This window comes from Mesoplodon densirostris, chromosome 7 (genome assembly GCF_025265405.1).
Source record: "Mesoplodon densirostris isolate mMesDen1 chromosome 7, mMesDen1 primary haplotype, whole genome shotgun sequence".
NCBI lineage: Eukaryota > Metazoa > Chordata > Mammalia > Artiodactyla > Ziphiidae > Mesoplodon > Mesoplodon densirostris.
Genome location: NC_082667.1, coordinates 40,531,313 through 40,556,730, shown reverse-complemented (window position 1 = coordinate 40,556,730; position 25,418 = coordinate 40,531,313). Strand labels below are relative to the sequence as shown.

Here is a 25,418-nt window from a genome sequence, read left to right as displayed (position 1 = left end):
CCTCCCTCCCACCGGCCTGAGTGAGCCAGAGCCCCCAAATCAGCTGCTCCTTTAACCCCGTCCTGTCTGACCAAAGAACAGACATCCTCAGGCGACCTACACGCAGAGGCAGGGCCAAATCCAAAGCTGAGACCCGGGAGCTGTGCAAACAAAGAGGAGAAAGGGAAATCTCTCCCAGCAGCCTCAGGAGCAGCAGATTAAATCTCCACAATCAACTTGATGTACCCTGCATCTGTGGAATACCTGAATAGACAACGAAACATCCTAAATGAGGAGGTGGACTTTAGGAGCAACGATATATATATATATATATATTTTCCCCCTTTTCTCCTTCTGTGAGTGTGTTTGTGTATGTTTCTGTGTGTCATTTTGTCTGTATAGCTTTGCTTTTACCATTTCTCCTAGGGTTCTGTCTGTCCGTCTTTTTGGTTTTTTTAGTATAGTTTTTAGCACTGGTTATCATTGGTGGACTTGTTTTTTGGTTTGGTTGCTCTCTTCTTTCTTTCTTTTTAAAAATTACTTAAAAATTATTTTTAATAATTATTTTTTATTTTAGTAACTATTTTATTTTATTTTATCTTCTTCCTTTCTTTCTTTTTTTTTCTCCCTTTTATTCTGAGCCGTGTGGAGGACAGGCTCTTGGTGCCCCAGCCAGGCATTAGGGCTGTGCCTCTGGGGTGGGAGAGCCAAGTTCAGGACATTGGTCCACAAGAGACCTCCCAGCTCCATGTAATATCAAATGGAGAAAATCTCCCAGAAATCTCCATCTCAATGCCAAGACCCAGCTCCACTCAACAACCAGCAAGCTACAATGCTGGACACCCTATGCCAAACAACTAACAAGACAGGAACACAACCCTACCCATTAGCAGAGAGGCTACCTAAAATCATAATAAGCCCACAGACACCCCAAAACACAGCACCAGACGTGGACCTGCCCACCAGAAAGACAAGATCCAGCCTCATCTACCAGAACACAGGCACTAGCCCCCTCCACCAGGAAGCCTACACAACCCAGTGAACCAACTTTAGCCATTGGGGGCAGACACCAAAAACAACAGGAACTACGAACCTGCAGCCTGCAAAACGGAGACCCCAAACACAGTAAGATAAGCAAAATGAGAAGACAGAAAAATACACAGCAGATGAAGGAGCAAGACAAAAACCCACCAGACCTAACAAAGAGGAAATAGGCAGTCTACCTGAAAAAAATTCAGAATAATCATAGTAAAGATGATCCAAAATCTTGGAAATAGAATGGAGAAAATACAAGAAACGTTTAACAAGGAACTAGAAGAACTAAAGAGCAAACAAACAGTGATTAACAACATAATAAATGAAATTAAAAATTCTCTAGAGGGGATCATTAGCAGAATAACTGAGACAGAAGAATGAATAAGTGACCTGAAAGATAAAATAGTGGAAATAACTACTGCAGAGCAGAATAAAGAACAAAGAATGAAAAGAATTGAGAACAGTCTCAGAGACCTCTGGGACAACATTAAATGCACCAACATTCAAATTACAGGAGTCCCAGAAGAAGAAGAGAAAAAGAAAGGGAGTGAGAAAATATTTGAAGAGATTATAGTTGAAAACTTCCCTAATATGGGAAAGGAAATAGTTAATCAAGTCCAGGAAGCACAGAGAGTCCCATACAGGATAAATCCAAGGAGAAGTATGCCAAGACACATATTAATCAAACTATCAAAAATTAAATACAAAGAAAACATATTAAAAGCAGCAAGGGAAAAACAACAAATAACACACAAGGGAATCCCCATAAGGTTAACAGCTGATCTTTCAGCAGAAACCCTGCAAGCCAGAAGGGACTGGCAGGACATATTTAAAGTGATGAAGGAGAAAAACCTGCAACCAAGATTGCTCTACCCAGCAAGGATCTCATTCAGATTTGATGGAGAAATTAAAGCCTTTGCAGACAAGCAAAAGCTGAGAGAGTTCAGCACCACCAAACCAGCTTTACAACAAATGCTAAAGGAACTTCTCTAGGCAAGAAACACAACAGAAGGAAAAGACCTACAATAACAAACCCAAACCAATTAAGAAAATGGGAATAGGAACATACATATCAATAATTACCTTAAATGTAAATGAACTAAATGTTTGTGGTTTTTTTGCAGTACGTGGGCCTCTTACTGTTGCAGCCTCTCCCGTTGCGGAGCACAGGCTCCAGACGCGCAGGCCCAGCAGCCATGGCCCACAGGCCCAGCCGCTCTGTGGTATGTGGGATCCTCCTGGACTGGGGCACGAACCCACGTCCCCTGCATTGGCAGGTGGACTCCCAACCACTGCGCCACCAGGGAAGCCCTATTTTTAGTTTTCTAAGGAACCTCCATACTGTTCTCCATAGTGGCTGTACCAATTTACATTTCCACCAACAGTGTAGGAGGGTTCCCTTTTCTTCACACCCTCTCCAGCATTTATTATTGGTAGATTTTTTTTGATGATGGCCATTCTGACCAGTGTGAGGTGATATCTCATGGTAGTTTTGATTTGCATTTCTCTAATAATTAGTGATGTTGAGCATAGAACAAATAATTTTAAAATTTGTATGGAAACACAAAAGACCCCAAATAGCCAAGACAATCTCAAGAAAGAACAGAACTGGAGGATTCATGCTCCCTGACTGCAGACAATATACAAAGCTATAGTAATCAAAACAGTTTGGTACTGGCACAAAAACAGACACATGGATCCACAGAAGAGAATAGTGAGCCCAGAAATGAACCCACGCACTTATGATCAATTACTCTTATGACAAAAGAGGCAAGAAGATACAATGGAGAGAAGACAGTCTCTTCAATAAGTAGTTCTGGGAAAACTGGACAGCTACATGTAAAGGAATGAAATTAGAACATTCTATAACACCATATATGAAAATAAAATTAAGATAGATTAAAGAAGACCTAAATGTAAGACTGGGTACAATGAAACTCCTAGAGAAAAACATTGGCAGAACACTCTTTGACATAAATCCCAACACTAGTTTTTTGGATCTGCCTCCTAAATTAAAGGAAATAAAAGCAAAACTAAACAAATTGGATCTAACTAAACATAAAAGCTTTTGCACAGCAAAGGAAACCATCAATAAAATGAAAAGACAACCTACTGAATGGGAGAAAATATTTGCAAATGATATGCCTGATAAGGGATTAATAGCCAACATATGTAAACAGCTTGTACAACTCAAAATCAAAGAAACAAACAACCTGATTAAAAATGGGCAGAAGAACTGAGTAGACACTTTTCCAAAGAGGAAATGCAGATGGCCAACAGGCACATGAAAAGATGTTGAACGTTGCTAGTCATCTGAGAAATGCAAATCAAAACCACAATGAGATATCACCTCACACCTGTCAGAACAGCTATTATCAAAAAGAACACAAATAGCAAATGTTGGTGAGGATGTGGAGAAAAGGGAACCCTCCTACACAGTTGGTGAGAATGTAAATTGGTACAGCCACTGTGGAAAACAGTATGGACGTGTCTCAAAAAACTAAAAATAGAACTACTATATGACCCAGCAATTCCACTCCTGGGTATATATATATATATCCAAACAAACAAACAAAAAAAACCCCAAACCACTAATTCGAAAAGATACATGCAGGACTTCCCTAGTGGTCCAGTGGTTAAAACTCCAGACTTCCAATGCAGGGGGCCCAGCTTCGATCCCTGGAAGGGTAGCTAAGATCCCGCATGCCGCGTGGTATAGCCAAAAAAAAAAAAAAGAAAAGAAAAGATACATGCACTCCAATGTTCATAGCAACATTATTTACAATAGCCAAGATATGGAAGCAACCTAAGTGTCCATGAAGAGATGAAATGGATAAAGACATGGTGTATATATACATATATATATATATATATATATATATATATGGAAATAAAGCTTAGTCATAAAAAGGAATGAAATTCTGCCATTTGCAACTATGTGGATTGTCCTAGAGAGTATTATGCTTAGTGAAATAAGTCAGACAGAGAAATAGAAATACTGTATGTTTCACTTATATGTGGAATCTAAAAAGTAAAACAAATGAATGTATATAACAAAAAAGGAACAGACTCAGATATAGAGAATAAACTAGGGGTTACCAGTGGGGAGAGGGAAGGGTGAAGGCGCAAGATAGGGCTATGGGATTAAGAGAAAATAACTACTATGAATAAAATAAATAAGCTATAAGGATATATTGTACAACACAGGGAAATATTGCCATCATTTTGTAATAACTTTAAATGTAGTATAATGTATAAAAATATTGAATCACTATGTTGTACACCTAAAACTAGTATAATATTGTAAATCAAATATACTTCAATAAAAATTTTTTTCAGTGCTTAAAGCAAGCATGGCGAGATAACAGGCCTTGTCTTAGGACCAAGCATAACATCTGATTATTGGGAAACAATAAACAAATGTTTATTAAACATTATGGGAAAAATTATGGGAAACATTATGGGAAAATAATGAAATAGCCCTTTCCCTCTCTCCCAAGGAAGTCCAAAAAAAGTTCAAGGTTTCAAGTGATGCACAGCACCAGCTCAGACTCCTGTGGTCCTGGATGTTCTGTTCCAACAGAGTCCCCTCTTGGGCCAATGGAAAGCATGGAATAGTGCACCTTCAATATCATCTTCTATGAAAAATTTTGTTATAACTGAATACAAAATGTAGTTCCTACCTCTCTAGTAGCCAATAGAAAAGGTAAATTCAACTATATATTAGGAAACATAGCAATTCCTTAGTGGAGAAGCTAGGTTGCAAAAGAAATTTATCATGAGAGGCCTGTATATATAAAACAGAAAACAATCTAATGGACCATGTCAAATCCAGTCCCATCCTGGTTTGGCAATTTGAAATACATTTGTATATTTTGAACATGTAGAATATGTCATTTTTCAAGCAAAATTCAAGGAAAATTACGTGTTTTACTTTAAATTTCACATTAATTATAAATTAAATTTTGTCTCCAGTCTTGCTTGCATGAGTGGGAGAAAGAAAGTTGGCAACAATACCAAAGAGAAAATGCCTTATATAGCATACAATGCTTTGCATTGCTCGTATTATATAGTCTATATTCAACGCTGTTTGTTGAATGTCTGAATGAATGTTCCAGAAAGAGAGGCTTTTTTGGAGGGTTGGGGGGCACGCTGTTTGGCTTGTGGGATCTTAGTTCCCTGACCCAGGCCCTCGGGCCCTTGGCAGTGAGAGCGCCGAGTCCTAACCAGTGGACCACCAGGGAATTCCCGGGAAAGAGAGGCTTTAAACTAGAGTTCCAAGGCAACAGAGGATTCTCTACCAGCCAGCCAAGGACTAAATTATTAGCATCACAATTTACAATGATATCTCTTTAACGTTCAACAGACAAGACTTAGTTTATTTGCAAGAGCATTATCAAAGATTTTTTTTTCAGAAAATGTGATATTCTTCTCAGCAGCCCCAGGGCTTCTTGGAATTTCTACTAATAATTCCAGATATTTGAGTAAAATTACCAAGCACCACTCATTCTGCAGATAGAGAAACAAAAAGTAATTTTATTTGACAATGAGATTGTAACAGATCATTCATGTGCATGATGAATGGGCATTAGATGGAGTGGGAGTGGAAATATCTCTCTAAGGGCCATCAAGCATGAGACATAATTAGGTGCAGTCACTCTTCAGTACTATTCAATCACAGCATTCATCCCCTAGAGTGGGAATGTGGTTTCTCAATTCTTCTCAGGGCACTGCTCCAGGTAACCACTATTGATGGATTGAGGTTGATGTAAAAGAGAAAAACAATTTGCATTTCTGGAGATACAAAGTGTTTTCATATCTAAGTGATCATTATTCAAAGTTCTGTCAGTTATTTTATTGGGGAATGGAAATCAAAGTTATCATAAGGCCAAATTATTTACTCAAGGGCCAACCTCTTATAATTTAGTGTCCCTTCCCCCAACCCCAAAAGCCATCTCCACTGACTAGACATGCAAATATAATGTCAATCAACTGCAATTTTTTCAAATGATGCAAGATCCATGAAATCAGTGAAGAGATGTGTGATAACTTCTAGAATCAAATGCAAAGCCATTTGCAAATGAGGATCTGACAAAATTAAATGAATAACTGAGGAAAAGACACTTAACAAGGGAGATGACAGGATAAGAACCTCAAAAGAAAATGATTTTCATTATCGAGACCTTTAAAAAAGACTTCGAGAAAATTAACGAAGTCTGTAAATATTTTTGCAAGGATGATACTCTTTATAATCTGCAAACCTAAAATGTGAAATGAAGGCTATCATATTATACTGTCAAACAATTTTGTCAGAAAACATTACTCCAAAAAACAACCTGGTTTATTTCTTATTGATTCTTAGAATTAATGCCCTGTGTATATATTATTAAATAGAACAGATTCACAGTTTTAGTGTATTTTCATTATTCATTGTTAATTTCAGTCTCCATTTAAATTTGATTCACCACGTGACTTTTCCCCAGGGCTATTTATTCTCTGATAATAAGGATCTTCTGTCAACAGTTTGAACTTGAACACCACTGCCCCTACACACACTGATAATCTTTCACTAAGATGATGTGTTTTCAGTACATCTACAAACTTATAGTGGGCTCTGCTATCTTTTTCCTTCCATTTAGCTATTAACGGCTATATGTATGGCAACCAGCCAGGCCTAACCATGTGCAAAAAGGATAGAGTTTCCTGGCATATGATTGGAATGGGCACCGACACTGACATGCATGGAGTTTATTTTCAAGGGAACACCATCCACCTCCGAGGGACTCACCGCGACTCCCTGGCCCTGTTTCCTCATGTCTCCACAACAGCATTCATGCAGCCGGACCATGAAGGTAAACTTGGCAGGGCCAGCTCAGGTGATCAAATTCCTATCTTCAGGCATATACTCTTTTTTTTTTTTTAACATCTTTATTGGAGTATAATTGCTTTACAATGGTGTGTTAGTTTCTGCTTTATAACAAAGTGAATCAGCTATACATATACATATATCCCCACATCCCCTCCCTCTTGTGTCTCCCTCCCACCCTCCCTATCCCATCCCTCTAGGTGGTCACAAAACACCGAGATGATCTCCCTGTGCTATGTGGCTGCTTCCCACTAGCTATCTATTTTACATTTGGTAGTGTATATATAAGTCCATACCACTCTGTCACTTTGTCCCAGCTTACCCTTCCCCCTCCCTGTGTCCTCAAGTCCATTCTCTACGTCTGCGTCTTTATTCCTGTCCCAGGCATATACTCTTAGGACCCTCCCCCAGAAGAAATTGTTTGAATTAGGACACTCCCGGGTGTACAGAAAGAGGTATAGTCCTGATTAGAATCAGAGAATACTGACTATTTTATTTCAAATATATAGTGTAAAGGACAAAGGAAAGGAGTCTAAAATAACATCCACAAAGCAGAAGTGGGAGTACTCCAAATGACCTTGCCTCACAAATCCTAGAAGAATGCTCTTGATTTATATCCATGAACGATTCAGGCCAAGAAAGAGGAATTTTTGTTGTTGTTGTTGTTCTCTTTAAGCACAAACATCATTTTAGTTACTGCTCTGAAGCATCAACCAGGCATGAGCAGCCCAGTGGTTGCTTCCAGGTTATGGACATGAACTTGTCTTATCTTTAGAGATTGATGGTGGTCTCTTGATGAGTCCCAAATGGTGACTTCCCTATTTTCATTCTCTTGGGCACCCAGAAAGCAAGCTGCATTGGGTCTTAATTTCATGGAGAGCCCATTGAAATACTAGTACCTGTCCCTTCTCTTAGAGATTCCCAAGCTAATTAGATAACGAGGGCATTTTAATAAAAGATATAGAACAATATATGGCAGCATATGCTGTCTCATGAAAAATAAGAATAGCAAGTGCTACGGGTGTTCAACATGTTTCTCCAACCCAACTTTTTCATTAGTCTTAAGAAGAAACCAATATTCTACCCAAGATGAGTACTTGCCAGCTCTGTCTCTTTTATGAATAGGTATTTACTTCTTTACTCCACACTAGAACTTCAGTTTAGATGCCTCTCCGTGTCACTGGTTAAGAACTTGAGGTTTGAGCTTCAAAACTTTTGCCTAAGAACTGTCTCAGAATAGGAGCTCCATAATCATTGCCTTGTAAACTTCTAGTATTCAACATTTCTATATTAATATAATTGATCAATTATGAATCATCCCAAGGGATACCTTGGGAACAATGATCTTTTTTTAATACATTCTTCAAGGTCAAAGAAGGAAGAGGAGGAAAACAGCCAAATAAGTTTAACTCATAGAAAGAGGCATTCAAAACTAGAGATGGCTGGAATAATTTTAGGGTTTTGGCTACTTACTCATGTGCCCTACAGGCTTCTAAAGAGCTACATGACGATGTTTTCCAGTTTATATTTAGTGGTGAGTATAAATCGGTTATTGCTGAAAAGCTTAGTTATTTCACCAATTCCTGTCCCATATCTCTAAGCCAAAAGGAGTGCCCAAAACATGGGTAGAGGAGCTTGTCAGTTGCAAGTCAAACGTTTTCTCTTTGAATCTTTTTTTTTAAACCACTTTACTGATGTATGACTGATACACAAAAAGCTGTATATTTAGTATATGTAAATTGATGAGTTTGGAGAGAAGTATGCATCTGTGAAAACATCACCACAATTGAGGCCTTAAGCTCCTCTTTGTTCTTAGAGAAGATAATTCCTCATCTGTTGAAGGAATGACGTACACATAAATAATGAGCTGCCTGGAGACCCACATAGGCAGAGGAAGCTCTCGCCATGTCTGTCTTCTGAGGTGTCTTCTCTCTGGTTTTATAGAGACCCTTCCTCATGACGGTCACCACGGGGTGTTAGGGTACCCCATGAACCAATGGTTTGGGCTCATCCTGAAGGGGTAACTTGGCAGTATTTAGACATGTGTAGCATGATAGAAGCTATCTCTGTGCTTTGTAGGTAGTTAACAAGACCCGCACTCTCACTCACCTCTGAGAACAGAGTCTACCAGAGGAAGGGAAGATTTATTGATCCAGTAATTTCACTGAAAGTTGATACTTTCCAATAATTTGGTTTTATATGATTTTATGGTGAATTCAGTTAAGATATGTATACCTGATGCCAAGGCATCTAGAAAATTCAGCTTAAAAATTATATTGTTCTCAGTCAGACATGATTGTTGGTTTTTCTTTTTTCTTTTCATCTGGCATAATGTAGACTTACCATTGGAAACAAGACCATCCTCTGCTCAAGGGCTTAATGAAGAAATACATTTGGCTTTAATAATAATACCTTACTTGTGTGTTGCACTTTATAGCTTATGAACACCTTTAGAGCAAAAGTCATGACTTCAGAAACGTGACCTAATTTGAACTTTGTCTAGAATATTCATCTTACGGGTAATGAGTTCCTTTTAAACTGGGTGGGATGAAGATAATCATCACCTATCAGTGATTTTGTAGGACTGACCATCTTCTAATAGGTGTGTACAATAGGGAAGACCCAGAGAAATCATCTGTTGGCAACAACTTTGCAAGTTTTATTTGTCCATGACAAATGAATTTCAGATGGTATTTTTCCCCATAAGTAAATATATTCAGAGTAACTTATTCCCCTTGGTGTCTGTTTTTTAAATACTATGTAAAGATGATATTTTAAAAATCCACCTTATCGGTTATTTTGAAATAAATTACATAGGTTTGCTAGCAAACCAAAATCAAACTCTCGAGCATCGCACACAACGCCAAGCTATTTCTCTTCCAGGCATCTTCAGGGTGTTTTGCTCCACCCTGTACCACTTCACGAGAGGCATGAATCAAATATATGAGGTCAGCAGCTGCGGCAACAAGGACCCATCTGAACAGCCGTACAGGATGATAAGAACCTTTTACATAGCCGCTGAAGAGGTAGAATGGGATTATGCCCCTAACAAAAACTGGGAGTTCGAAAAGCAGCACTCGGACGGAGGATGGGAAAGGTACCACAGGCGAAGCCACCGCGGAGTCTTTTGGGTGGGGTCGCACATGCTCCGTGGACGTTTGTCAAACGTGGAAACTAAAAATGCCCTGGTTTTGTCTGCCCAGTTCTGGCAGACAAGAGATTTTACTCAGGGGCACGAAAGCTTAGGGAAGCTGCCCTCTCCGTCCCGGGAAGGGGTCTGAAGTCATTTTAAGGGCACTCCCGCGGCGGGCTCGCTCCACAACCTCTGGCTAGTTTCAAGGGTGGCTGTCGGACCAGCGAATGTGGCTTTGAGTGAGCGTCTGGACTGAAAGGGTTTAGGCAAAGAGGCCCATCTCACAGTGATCCTGGGAGGACAAAAGGATGCAGAGGGAGGCAGACATGGTGCGTAGATCTGGGGTGAGAGAATGCGCAGCTGTAGATTGAGGACCACGGGGGCCGTTGGCCGAGCGCTGACCGTGGGGGACAACCAGGGAGCACGTGGGAGGCATTGGCAGAGATCCCCGAGTTGGGACAGGAAAAGCAGGTCTCTTTGGATGACCTGGTACCCAGAAAGTCCTCCAGATTGACCCTCCTGGGCAGCGCTGTCGGCCAATGCTAAGCACCAATGAATGAGCGGAGGCAATGAGATGCTGGGGTAACACCCAGGCATTGGTATTTTTAAAAGCTCCCCAAATAATTCGAATATCAGATTCTAGCTTAAGAGCCACAACACGGGGCTTCCCTGGTGGCGCAGTGGTTGGGAATCCAGCTGCCAGTGCAGCGGACATGGGTTCAAGCCCTGGTCCGGGAAGATCCCACATGCCGTGGAGCAACTAAGCCCGTGCTCCACAACTACTGAGCGTGCGCTCTAGAGCCTGCAAGCCACCACTACTGAAGCCCGTGCTCCTAGAGCCCGTGCTCTACAACAAGAGAACCCACCGCACAGCAACAAAGAGTAGCCCCCGCTCACCGCAATTAGCGAAGGCCCGCGCGCAGCAACTAAGACCCAACGCAGCCAAAAATTTTAAAAATAAATAAATAATATAAATAAATTTTAAAAAAGAAAGAAAACGGGCGTATCATGCCAGACACCCAAGGGTTAAGGGGCATAGCCCAAGACCCCTTCCCTCACCTGGCTGCAAGCCCCCTGCTGGCTGATGAGCACTGGTCTCTACTGCCCTAAGCCCACCAGGGCCGCCGGGTAAAGCCAAGGAGGAAAGGAATAGAAGCATCTCAGGCACAGACCTGCAGACCTTTCCCCCAAAGTTAACACCCTCTGCTTGGATATCACTGTCCCATATAGGACGAGGAGACTCGGCCCAGTTAAGTGGTCCAACTAGTCACTGGCAGAGTTGGAGTTGAACATAGACCTTTCGAAGGACAAATCCTGTTCTCAACACAAGCTGACTTTCACACCCTTGTTCCTCTTTGATATTTATTATCACACTTCCCTTGCCCTCCCCTCCCCAGCCCTCATACTAATCCTCTGTGGTTATCCCCCCCCCAACTCTTCCACACCCAGCTGTTCCGAATATTAACCTGTTTTGTTTCTTTTCTTACTTGGCCTGTTTTGAGGGTTCAGGTTAATGCAAAGAATGTAATGGTGCCACCTTATGGACAAATGAAGAAACACAATGACTCCATTTTTAAAAGATTTGCCTCAAGGACAGGACGGTTTAAAATTCATTCAATGATTCACCAACTCAGTTTGCTAAACCAGACACCCCTCCTGCTAAACCAGTGCTGCCAATACAAGTTAAAGACTGATACTGCAGTAGAAAATGAAATGAATATTAATTTTGCTTTTTATAAAATGATTATTTCATTAACAGGCTGCCATCACTGAAGAAATCATCGTATAATAATTTTGTCACGTGTACAATCTTAGCCCATGAGTGTGTAAGAAATTAATTTTCTTGAAACTCAGTGTAATTTCTATTCTCAACCCCATCCCTCTGGGCTGGCAGGAAGAGCTAGCTTTGGTCTTCTGAGATTGTCTCCCAAGCTGCATAGAGAGATAGATAGAGGGTGCTGAGTGTGTCTGCACCCTGCCCCTACCACTCTGGATTGTGCCCATAAATAAATAAAAACAAAGTGGGATGAGAGCATTTTCACCTATTAAAAATACAACAGATCTGTAGATAAAAATGCAGTACAGAATTGAAATGCCAAGTCATCCTAGTGGCAATCTGTGGCACCCCTGTAGGTCAGAGCCCAGGAACGAATGCCCCTCTGCACCCCAGTTGCTATGCCTCTGTTGTTTGGCCCAAGGCCATATCATAGGACACCTCTAGTTTTCAGACTACCCCTCAGTATGTGTTTTCCCTGAGACATTTATTGTCCTGGTCAGCACAGACCCCCTGCCTCAACTTGGAACCTGGAAGTCTTTCCCTGGGGCTTCCTAAGAACATGCTGGGGAGACCTCAGGATCCCAGAAAGGCAACAAATGGGACCATTGACACAATGCCAGGGTCTGTGCAGTGAGAAGGAATTTGAAAATAGAGAGTAGGTTGCTATAGAGAAATAAAGTTATACCTAGCACTCCTGAGCTTGTGGACTGATATGCATGTAATTTAACTAACCTGGGATTCCAGACAAGACTCGCCATCTACCTAGAGTCTGTTATACAGAGTGAAATAAGTCAGAAAGAGAAAAACAAATACCGTATGCAAAGGCACGTATATGGAATCTACAATAACAGTACTGATGAACCCAGTGACAGGGCAGGAATAAAGACGTGGATGTAGAAAACAGACTTAAGGACATGGGGTGGGGGGGGAAGGAAGCTGGGACGAAGTGAGAGAGTAGCATTGACATATGTACACTACCATCTTCTGTGATGATCTCGCTTGGTGCTAGATAAAATATATAGTTGATCCTCATTATTTGCAGATTCCATGTTTGTGAATTTGCCTACTCGCTGAAATTTATCTGTAACCACCAAGTCAATTCTTGTGGTGCTTTTGTGGTCATTTGCTGATATGAATAAAGCAGTAAAAAATGTATGTCACTTAATGTTCACATTCCCAGCAGAAGTCAAACCAACAATGCATTCTTCTGCCTTCTTGTTTCAGCTCTCCTGCAGAAACAAGTGTCCTTTTGGTCATCTATTTAGTGCCACTTTTTTTTTCTTCTTTGTGCTTTTTGTTGGTGATTTAGCTGTTTAAAATGGCTCCCCCAGCTTGGGGCTGAAGTGCTGTCTAGGGTCCCTAAGCACGGGAAGGCTGTAATGTGCCCTTATGGAGGAAATACAGGTGCTAGATAAGCTTCATTCTAGCAGTTTATTCTATGAGTCATAGTACTATTGGCCATGAGTTCAGTATTTATGGATCAGTGATATATATTGCATGCCTTTAAACAGAAACACACATCAAACAAGGTTATATATTGATCTGTTGATGAAAATATTGTGATCCGAGGTTCAAAGGAACCTAACCCTGTGTTTCCCCTAGGAAAAATGATTTAGTATTTGTTAATTCAGTGTTTGGGGTGACTCTCTAGAATGTAACTATTGTGAATAACAAGAGTCAACTATGTCTATATTTAGGGAATTCCCTGATGGTCCAGTGATTAGGACTCGGCACTCTCACGGTTGGGGTCCAGGTTCAATCCCTGATCAGGGAACTAAGATCCTGCAAGCCGTGCAACATGTCCAAAATATATGTATATATTTGTATGTATATGCACAGTACACAACCCACAGACTTTCTTGAGCTCTTTAAAATGGAAACGCATAACAAGGTACAGAATGATACGTATAAAATCTGGAGGAATGCAGGGTAGTAGAATGTGTGTGTATGCGCATGGGTGAGCATGTGTGTGAGGTTAGTTCCAAGAAGAGAAGTGCAACCTCAAAGGGCTCTTATGAGTCTCTAACTAAGGCTGGTCAGGGATTGAGCGCCCAGTAGGGCTTTAGAGCAATGGTTCCCAAGAGTGGACCATAGGCCAGTGCCGGACTGCCCACATCTGAGCACCCAGAGATGCCTTCAAATGCAGAATCCTGGTCTCACTCCCCGAGAGCCTGGTGCAAAAAAACAGCTCCGCACAAAGATCCTGATTGCTGCCAGATTTGGGAAGCACTGCTCCAGTGCACCCCTGAATCATGCAGAAGCACTCAAGGATTTTCCTACCCTCTAACAATTTTAATTCCTGTTGCTTCTGATTTGCAGACATGGAGATATATTTATGAACCGCACTGAAAACTGGATTGGCTCTCAGTACAAGAAAGTGGTTTACAGGGAATACACCAATGGAGAATTTGTGGAGATCAAAGCCCAACTGCCACGAGAGGAGCACTTGGCACTCCTGGGTATGGCACAGATTGCAGCCGTGCACTGCCAGCACACACACACACACACACACACACACACACACACACACACGCCTGGTTAGACTTCTGCCCAAGAAGGGATGGAAGGAACAGAGTAGCCTGACTGCATTCATCCAAGTATGACAACTTCCTGCTCTCCCATTATCAGGGAGTGTGCTGCATGCTCAGCTCATACAAACAGTAGCCATAAGAAGACTACCAGATGACGTGCAAACAGGAATCCATATAATCAGGGCAGTCTACCCAGTACCTGTTGCCCTGAAGTTCCTTTACCACCCCTCTGCTGAGCCAGGAAATTTTCATCTGAAACAAGCTGATGCCTCAGAACAGCGGGCAGAGTGTTTGCATAACTTCACCAAGGTTCTCAATCATCCATGCACGGTGCCTTATCAACACACCATGAAAATCATTCTGACAAAAGAGGAACCCCTTACTTAAGAGGGGTGCTTGGGTGAATGGCCAAGATTCAGTTCCAGGGGCCCTAACTCCTGGCCTTCTCAGAACCGACTCTGCCTGTCTGATGCCCCGGGCTGCCTGACCTGGAGATCAGATAAGCTCTTCCTGCTAACCTTCCCCACTTTTCTTCACCTGAGCATCACCAAACCTGACTCCATTATGAAGATGCAATCTTAAAGCAGAGGGCTAATCTAGATGACTTTTAGAAATCCGTCTCCATTTTTAAAAGTACAAGGCAACTTATATAAATAGTAAGGCTGTAATGTGTTTTATTATTAAAATAAGGCACCATGAGATTACTAGATTCATAAATTATTAAACAGCCCATCCATCTGCACCATCTATTAACATCAGCTCCCAAGCTTGTTTGTCATACCAAATGAGTAATCTCCCATGGGAACATTCCTTCTTTTGAGCCCTGTGTGTGGACAGATCTTTGAAGAAAGGATGCTGATCTTGCAGAGGGGGCTGGGCCGCCCCCCCCAAAGAGCCCCGGTTTGGTTTGCTCAGTAAAATGACACAAACCAGTGACTTCATCAGAGGCAAGCCCAGCAGCACTTCAGCCAGTGGAGCGGGAGGCCCATCTATTCATTTTCTGCAGCTCAGGGAGAGGTCTGCACTCCTGAAGCTGCAAAGGGCACAGGACAGGCCCACCTCTGGTCATTACTGTTCCCTGTGACCCACCAGGCGGTAAATCAGAAAGCATCTGCTCCCTCTCACCAATACAGCAAGGCATGTGCAATTTACGTGGTAACGTATACATAAATAGTGATTTTAATATATGTATGCACATGCCCCATCTGTAACTCTACCCCAAACTACTGTTTAAAAACATGTCTAGATTTTTCTTTTCTAGCTTTATCGTGAAAAGAGTGCTTTTCAGACACTTTCTGATTCATACTAAGTATTTCTTCTGAAGATAATAATAGTCCAACAAATTTTAGATTTATTTAGGCCTTTCATCAGTACAGTTATCCTTTGGTATCCACAGGGGATTTGTTCCAGGACCTCCATGGGTACCAAAATGCTCAAGTCTCCTTTTTTTTTTTTTTTTTTTTTTTGCGGTACGTGGGCCTCTCACTGTTGTGGCCACTCCCGTTGCAGAGCACAGGCTCCAGACACGCAGGCTCAGCAGCCATGGCTCACGGGCCCACGGGCCCAGCCGCTCCGCGGCATGTGGGATCTTCCCAGACCGGGGCACGAACCCGTGTCCCCTGAATTGGCAGGCGGACTCTCAACCACTGCACCACCAGGGAAGCCCAGAAATCCCTTTTATATACATCATTTCATTGCATCCTCACTATTATATCCATTAACCAGATAATGAGTAGTTTTAGGCTTACCAAAGGTTACACACAGGGGGATTACAACTGAAAGTCACCATATCCTACATCATTAGTATGCATGGAATTATATATATAAAATATACATATATTTTAATTTAAAAAATTTTAATTGACATTATATTTTCATAGTCATTTGGTTTCCAATCCCTTAATGATAACAAAATGGGCACTTGTTTCTGAAATAAAAACAAACAAACAATCAAAAAAAGTCACCATGTCCTGTGGCTATAGCTTTTCCTGGAGAGTATGTCTCAGCAATATAAAAGTTTAAGCATTTATTGAGTATTTACTGTGCTTCAATCCTTACTGTAACCCTCTGAGAAAGGTGTTATTAAACTCATGTTACAGATAAGGAAGTTGACTCAGGTCACTTAACTTACTCAAGGCCTCTCCAATAAGTAAGTGAAGGAGGCAGAATTTGAACCCAGGTTGGTGCAATTGCCAAACATGACGTGATGTTTAATGCTACCAATATCTCCCTCTAGAGGAAATACACTAATAACGATGCTAACCTTCGTTTATTTTGTCGAATACTACCTACATGTAAATTACACCAATGTTGAAAAGAGCAACGATAATGCACACAGGTCTGTGTTTTGCCTTTAGGCCCAATGATTCATGCTGAGGTGGGCGACTCCATCCTGATCATATTTATGAACAAGGCCAATCGGCCCTACTCCATCTCAGCCCACGGAGTGGAGGACACGGAGAGTGGGAAGGGACTCCCAGTGCCTGTCACAAAGCCAGGTAACTTATCCCACAGATCTGCTCCATCCTGATGAGTACTGCAGACTCAACTCTTCTCTGATCTTTTCTGAACTCTGAAGGGTTTTGGAGAGCTCATTGTAATGTCAATGTGTTCCAACCATTACCCCAATATGAAATCACCATTCATCCAATGACCAAGTGCTTATGGAGTTCCTACGGCTCCATTAGGAACCTTAAAGGGTATTAAGACATAACAGCTAACACATATTCCGTGTTAACATTGTCCCAGCTTTTACATTTAAAACAAATTTTTTAAAACTCATTTATCCTTAAAATAACCTGGGGAGGTAGACACTAACATATTTCATTTAACCTAATACCATCAATTGTAATGGCCATGATTACTTTATCTGTTACGAAAAAAAGAAAAAAAAACATGCTGCCAATTAAACTTTAACATGCCACTGATTGAAAGATACATCCTGACATCAGAAGTGCTAAATTGTGAAAAAATGTGCATCCTGTAATTGATGAAGTATGGTAGTTATGCCCATTTAACAGGTGACTGAAGCAAAGAGGAGTAAAGAACTTAACCAGGTCAGACGTTAGTAATAGTGGAACTCAGTTTGTTTGACTTCAGGACCTGAGCTCTTAACCACACATTTCTCTCAAGATGCTTGAAATGAGTTTGGAAGAAAAAAAGATGAATCATTTCAGCATGAGTGCATATTACGCAACATGAAATTCTAAGTGGTGAAGAATTTCAAGAATATATCTGAGAGTGTTGATAAAATTTCAGAGAAGGAAAACCGTGAAGACTGATTGTTTAATTAGGAACAATTAGGGAAGGCTTAATAAAGGAGATAGAACTCCAACTGGCTTTTAAAAGATGCATTGAAGGGAGAGAAGAGCTCACAATTTAAGGAGCTTCCATAACATTTACACAGTTAAAGTGTGCTTGTGATAAATGTCAAGAGCCCCTGTGACCTTCAGTTATGAAATTGATAGCAACCATAGGTATAATTACAGGGGAGTTATAATACATTTTACCTCTGATGAATACATAATAACATTATAATAATGCTATATAATTGCAATAAAGGTCATATAAATTTTAAAAAATTTAAATAGATATAAAGAAAAGAAAACAATCTAATGCATCACTAGAAAAAGTTAGCAAGGTATCTATTCAAGGTTGGGTTGTGGGAAGGAAAATTGTTATTGGCTACTATTCCAACTTCTGCCACTTCCTACTCCCAGTCTCAGAAGCTGCTTCAAGAAACTTCTCATGAACATCTAAACGCTATCTACAGAGAAATAGTCAATTTTGGAATATTCTTAGAATGGACCATTGTACAATCATTAAATGACACTTAAGAAAGTTTTAATAACATGGGAAATACTTGTTGAGCAAAATACAAGCATAGAAGAAAGACCAGAAGGAAATAAGCCAAAATGTTAATAATGGTTTTATCTTTGTGGTGGTATTTTAAACAGCAGAGTGATCATCTTTCCTACTTCCTCACATTTTTTATACTTTCTAGGTTTTCTATAATGGATGTGTCTTGCTTTGATGAAGAGGGAAATGGTTTAAAATGGATCAAAAAAGCTATTAAATATATTTATTTTTGATGGTTGAAAGCAACTCTAAAGGGAAGAAAGGTGCCTATTAGCCATGGGGAGTGGGGAGCTCTGGTAGGGCTGTGGGCAAGCTGGTGTGACCCCTCCCAGGTTGTTGTGCCCTGGTGGTGAGGAGTGGCAAGGGACACAATTTCTCTATGGTGACTGGCCTTCCAAGAGTCCTAGATGTGAGGGTTATGAGAGTAGGGAGAAAAATGTTTAGAGCATGGCAAAGGAGGAATTATTACTATTTTTTTTACTGGAACTCAGAGAGATTCAGTCCCCACAAGGCAGAAAGATTTGGAAGAACCCAGAGATTGGATGTAGGAGCAATAAACTAACTTTGTGCAGGAAGTCCAGGCAACTTGGAGAAGAAAGTTTAATCAGGGCATGCATGCGATGAAGAGAGCAAACTAGTATTTTAAGAAAAGTAAGCCCCTATCAGTTTTCTCCTCCTCCTCCTCCCTCTCCCCCTCCTTCTTCTTCTCCTTCTCCTTCTTCTTCTCCTTCCTCTTCTTCTTCTTCTCCTCCTCCTCCTCCCCCTCCCTCCTCTTCCCCCACTTCCTCCTCCTCCTCCCTTTCCTCCTCCTCCTCCTTCTCCTCTTTCTTCTTCTCCTCCTTCCTCTTTCTCTTCTCCTTCTTCTCCTCTTTCCTCTTCTTCTTCTTCCTCTTCTTCTTCTCCCTCTTCTTCTTCTCCTTTTTATTAAATCACTCAACAAACATTTACTTAGCATCCTCTTTTTGTTGAGAGCTGGGCTCCCAGCTGGGGTAGACGATGGATTGTTCCAACTTTAACACCACCCCTGTAGTCACTTGCATTTAGAAAGCTAAATATCAGTTGTTTATCTTGTGATTACCAAGGCATAGGGGCTATAATGAAAATCATGGAAACTAGACCTAAAATTATATCGCTAACCAACTGGTGCATGAGCAAACATGGAGCAAAGTTTCATGTAAGCATTACTTTTGTTTTGCTTTGTGGCTCACATTCAGCTGTAGGTTACTTGTCCTGATAGGGTGGGGAAGGGACACAGTTCAAAAGGAGACAACAATTTAAATGAGTCTTTTACAATGTGATTATCTTGATAATTCATGAATATATTTATGACTCCTTTGCAAGGCTCTGGATCAGCCCCAGGGGACGCACAGATATTGGGCCTGATAAGAGGGAGTGCATGTATTTGTTATTAGTATACATACAAATTAGCAATTAGTGACTGCCTTCAATGTGAGGCACTATTCTAGGTATTTTATTTCATTTAATCCTCACAACAATTTGAAAACTGGGATGACTAATCCACTTTACAAATAAGGAAACTAAAAGTCAGTGAGATTAAGTAGCTTGTCAAGGTTAAGTGAAAACAAGTCATTAGGGTTGAGATTTGAAGCTAGACCTCTCTGATTCTCTCTGCTTCCAACTAGATCTCACCTGCCTGCACATTAGAATCACCTGAGAAGCTTAAGGAATATACTGGTACCCTAGTGCCAGATCCCAGATACTCTAATTTCATTGGTTTGGGATGAGGCCTGAGCAGTGAGAGTTTACAAAGCTCCCTGCTGATTCCACAAGAAGCCAAGGCTGAGGCCCACAGTAACTCAAGCATGCTCAGGCATAACTCTTAGGAAAAAGATACAAAATTTGAGGAAAAAAAACATTGAGGTGTAAAATAAGTCTTCATTTCCTGAATAAACATCAGTTGATAATAGAAAAGGTAAACTAAGATGGAAGGCTATAGTCTGAAATGAAAATCTATCATTTTGAACCTGCAGAAAGTCAAGATGTGAATTTAATGGGAACATTTCTAATGAATGGGCAATTCTACTCAGCAATAAACTTTAACCAAAATATAAGAAGAATCTGTTTGTATTTCTTCAAGTAAGTTGTCTGGAACAGAGGTAACATGAATAAAAATTTTTTCTATTTCTTCTCATTTGTTTCAGGAGAAATAAAAACTTACAGATGGAATGTCCCTAAAAGGTCCGGTCCAGGGCCATCTGATCCAAATTGTATTCCATGGGTTTACTATTCAACAGTAAACTTTGTGAAGGTAAGGTGGAGAGAGCCACCAAAATGCTCAAGGTGATATGGCTTTAAGCTGACTATTCAAGTTATCACAACTATGGTGGGTATATGTGAAGAGATGTATTGGTTTAGAGCAGGGGTCTCAAACTATGGCCATGCCTGTTTGTTTGCATTATTGATGATGAAGTTGAGTAGTTGTGATGGAGATGGTATGGGTCACACAGTAAAAAATACTTGCTATCTGGTGCTTTACAAAAACAAAGTTTTCCAACACTTGATCTAAAGTATAAGGGAAAAAAATAAAATCTCAATGTTTCAGTTACCGAATTTAGAACTTACAAGGTAGTTTGAAGCAAGAGTCATATGTAAAACAGATAACCATAAAATAAATATATATTTTAATTTAATATATACCATGTTTTTTTTTGTTTTGTTTTGTTTTGTTTTTTGCGGTATGCGGGCCTCTCACTGTTCTGGCCTCTCCCGTTGTGGAGCACAGGCTCTGGACGTGCAGGCTCAGCGGCCATAGCTCACGGGCCCAGCCACTCCACAGCATGTGGGATCTTCCCGGACCGGGGCACGAACCCGTGTCCCCTGCATCAGCAGGTGGACACTCAACCACTGCACCACCAGGGAAGCCCAATATACCATGGTTTTTGATGTGTGAAAAAGGGCTCAGGAAAGAAAATACACTCCAAGTAAACTTAGTAACTGAAACTACAAACTATTTGAATGATAAATAGGCTAACTTTACTTAGAAATTAAAGGCAAAGATTCAATATTGAACTTGAGTCAGGTATGTGTATATAAAACAACTAGTCTAGAATTATACTTCATAAATCAAAGTCCAAATTAAGGTCATATCTGATATAAAATGTAAACATTGCCCATTATTTTAAAAAGTGAGGGATTATCTTAACCTTCATTTTAAATATTAGATGGCTGCATTAATGTCCTTGAGTTGTATTGGAGAGCACAAGAGTTCAGGAGAAACATACCAGACACTTGAAAAAAAAACTTACATATTAGAATTATGGGAAACCCACATTTATTTGTTGATTCCTTTGTGCATCCCAGCAAATATTTATTGAGCCCTTTTGATGTGCAAATGACCCCACCAAGTACTATGAGGGTTGCAAATATTCTTGTCTTGAAGGAACTTATCATCTTCGGGGAAAATAATATGCGTGCACACCCATAATGATATTACAACTCTGAATCTGGTGAGTTTTATAGGAGTGCAGAGCTATAGAGGAGGCATTGGGAAGAGAGTCTAGGAAGAGAGAACATCATGAGTCAAGCTGAAAATAGGGAAGTAGAAGGTGTGTTTGGGAAATGTTGAGAGTCCCGTGAAGCTATCATCTAGGGTAGAAAAGGAAAGCAGCAAGGGAGCATAAGCTAGAAAAGTCCACTGGGAGAGCACATGAGGGGCTTCAGGACCTGTCAAGGATTAGTCTTTTATTCAGTAGGACCATCACTGGAAAGTCACTGAAGACCTCTAGATATGGGAGTGATGACATTAATCTGATGGTTGTCAACAGGATACGCTGGAGGTGCGGAAAGCAGAGACCAGAGAGGAGCCAATTTCTAGTCCAGGGTGAGGTATTAATATCCTACACTAGAAGGATGGCAGATAGAGTGGAAAGGAAGTCACAGAATGGAGAGACACTGTGAAGGGAAAAGAAATGTAAGATTTGATAGCAAATGAGATGGGATGGAGTGAGGAAGATGGAGGAAGTAAACACTGAAATCAAGTTTCCTGAACTAAATGACAAGGAATATCATAGTGCTATTAGCAGAAATAGAGAATTCAGGAGAAGGAAATGGTTTGAGGGAAATACTAAAATTCTCTTTAGAAATGCTTAGCAGATTGAATTGTTGCAAGAGGCACATCCAGGTAGAATAGCTAATAGGCAGTTGAAAATGTGGGAGTTTTCCATCAAAAGAAAGCTCAGGGCTGAGTAACTCGACATGGAAGTCATCCATGGGCTCATATCAATTCCTAAATCATCCAGCTAACTTTTACCCATAGGACATGGAATATAAGCATCTGTATATACCTATAAATACAGTCTCACTTGGGTTTCACCTCACACCAGTCAAAATGGCCATCATCAAAAAGTCTACAAATAATAAATGCTGGAGTGGGTGTGGAGAAAAGGGAACCCTCCTACACTGTTGGTGGGAATGTGAATTGGTGCAGCCACTATGGAGAACATTATGGAGGTTCCTTAAAAAACTAAAAATACAGTTACCATATGACCCAGCAATTGCACTACTGGGTATATATCCAGAAAAGATAAAAACTCTAATTCAAAAAGATACATGCACCCCAATGTTCATAGCAGCACTATTTACAGTAGCCAAGACATGGAAGCAACCTAAATGTCTATCAACAGATGAATGGATAAAGAAAATGTGGTATATATATATATATATATATATATATATATATATATATATATACACACACACACACACACACACACAATAGAATATTACTCAGTAATTAAAAACAATGAAAGAACATCATTTGCAGCAACATGGGTGGAACTAGAGATGATCATACTAAGTGAAGTAAGACAGACAGACAAAGACAAATATCATATGATATCACTTGTATGTGGAATCTAAAAAAATGATACAAATGAACATATTTACAAAACAGAAATAGACTCACAGACATAGCAAACAAACTTATGGTTACCAAAGGGGAAACTGGGGGTGGGGGATAAATTAGGAGTTTGGGATTAACAGATACACACTACATATAAAATAGATAAACAAGGACCTAATGTATAGCACAGAGAACTATATTCAACATCTTGTAATAATCTATAATGGAAAAAATCTGAAAAAGAATATTATATATTTATATATATATATGTATATATGCATAACTGAATCACTGTGCTGTACACCTGAAACTAACACAACGTTGTAAATGAACTACACTTCTATAAAAAAATACAGTCTCACTTGAAAAGCACACAGGAAAATAGAAATAAGCATTTGTTTATTCAACAAATATTTATTTAACACCTTCTATGTAGTAGACACTGGCCTCTGCTCTGGAGACTCAGCTATGAGTGAAGGACACAGCCTCAGCCCTCAAAAAGCTCACTCTTGGGCTTCCCTGGTGGTGCAGTGGTTGAGAGTCTGCCTGCTGATGCAGTGGACATGGGTTCATGCCCCGGTCCGGGAAGATCCCATGTGCCGCGGAGCAGCTGGGCCCGTGAGCCATAGCCGCTGAGCCTGCGCATCCGGAGCCTGTGCTCCGCAACAGGAGAGGCCACAACGGTGAGAGGCCCGTGTACCGCAAAAAAAAAAAAAAAAAAAAAAAAGCTCAGTCTGAACAAATTTTTAGGAATAGTCCTAAATTTTCACAAAGGTCACCCTATTCTTCATGATTTCTTAGTACTTATTCCTTGGTAGATAGTCTTTTAGTATTTTTACAATGACTTTCTTACAAGCAATCTGTGTTATTAAATTATTCAAAGGCTCTTCTAATTCAGTTCATTTTTCTTTCAGGATACCTATAGTGGTTTGATGGGTCCTCTGATTACATGCAGGGAAGGAGTGTTGAATGAAAAGGGAAGAAGAAGCGACATTGACTCTGAATTTGTTCTCTTGTTTTTGGTATTTAATGAGAATGAATCCTGGTATCTGGATGACAATATTAAGAAGTATCTTAATAAAGATCCACGGGATTTTAAACCCTCTGATGATTTTGAGGAGAGCAACAAAATGCATGGTATATCAGAGGTTTAAAAAGGAGACAAGCTCATAGAAATCTGTGGAAGGTCCCAGCCTCCCTCTTGTTGAGATAAGCTCACAGAAATCTGTGCAAGGTCCCAGCCTCCCTCTCTGAGCCCTTCTTTATTCCCAGGGGCACCTGGACTGAAGAAACTCCTCTAAAGCTTTCCTTCAGAGGGAACCAGCCAAGCCATTGATTGGCTGCCCGCAAGGTCCAATAAGGTTTTGGACCAACTGTTTAGGGAGCTGTATCTCTGAATGCTGGGATCCCTAAACTATCAGACTGTAAAGTAATTCCTAGGAAATGAATCATCACTTATTGGTATATTTCTGTAAAAATACAGGATAACTTCTAGTTGATCAAATTTGAGGGGCTGGTTTAACTGTCTCTGGAACATGAAACACCATCCCCAAATTTCTGTTTTAATGTGTCTATGTTATTTAATTCTTTGAAATTTAAGGTACTTTTTTTTAAGTGTAAGTAATGTGTTCTAATTGACATACCTATCCTTTCTCACTGAGATCTACTTTTGACCAAAAGTGTGGAAAAAGATAAGTCTTGCCCAAGATAACAAAACTAGTTAATTGCTAACATTGATTAGAATATAGTAGCCTGATCTCTGATTCAGCTATTCTTTCCCCTACAATTTTGCCTCCCTCTCCCAAAAGTTTCTTAGTAGGCTCTCTCTTTTTAATGAATGTAACTCATTTGGTTGGGTCATGATGCAAAGAATAAAAAGTTAGTAGAAAGCAGAGGAGTGAAAGTCCCCGCCATGTCCGCCCAACTGAGCTTGCTTTGGTAATTGTTAGATCATGGGCTCAGCCCATGTGAAGTTTTCCTTTTTTAGGAGATTCAGCTAGGTTTAGGAACTTGCCCCAAACTAGTTCTCAGAAAGTGAAATATTAAGTAAATACCTTTTAATTGCTTCAGTTTTGATTTATATAAACTTAATTCTCTGGCTTTTGTCCACTCAACTGTAGAACGGTATAAATCTGGCGACCTCACACATGAGGTGGTAATCCAACCCATAAAGGGAATATGCCTATTTGGCATATTCTAACCAACATGTACTGCTACCCAAGAGATAGCTTTTAAAAACAAACTACTATTCCTCTTTTCTGGCTATCTTTTATAGGGATTTCTTAGTACTCTGAATTTAGGGTCTTAGATGGTGGGGACATTGGCAAGTGTGAGTGAGATTATTACATGTTTACCAGGCAGATGAAAATATTGGTGAC

At 40.3% G+C, this 25,418-nt stretch overlaps 1 protein-coding gene across 1 annotated transcript in view; it reads left to right on the top strand.

The window, feature by feature from the left end:
* The window catches only part of HEPHL1 (hephaestin like 1), a 72,350-nt gene that overhangs the window by 41,164 nt on the left and 5,768 nt on the right, over window positions 1–25,418 (top strand). Inside the window, exons 11-16 of the mRNA XM_060104488.1 lie at window positions 6,654–6,866; window positions 9,764–9,977; window positions 14,110–14,249; window positions 16,679–16,819; window positions 20,342–20,448; window positions 23,955–24,177. Of these exons, the coding sequence (XP_059960471.1) occupies window positions 6,654–6,866; window positions 9,764–9,977; window positions 14,110–14,249; window positions 16,679–16,819; window positions 20,342–20,448; window positions 23,955–24,177 (1,038 nt within the window). The remainder of the gene's footprint in view (window positions 1–6,653; window positions 6,867–9,763; window positions 9,978–14,109; window positions 14,250–16,678; window positions 16,820–20,341; window positions 20,449–23,954; window positions 24,178–25,418) is intronic.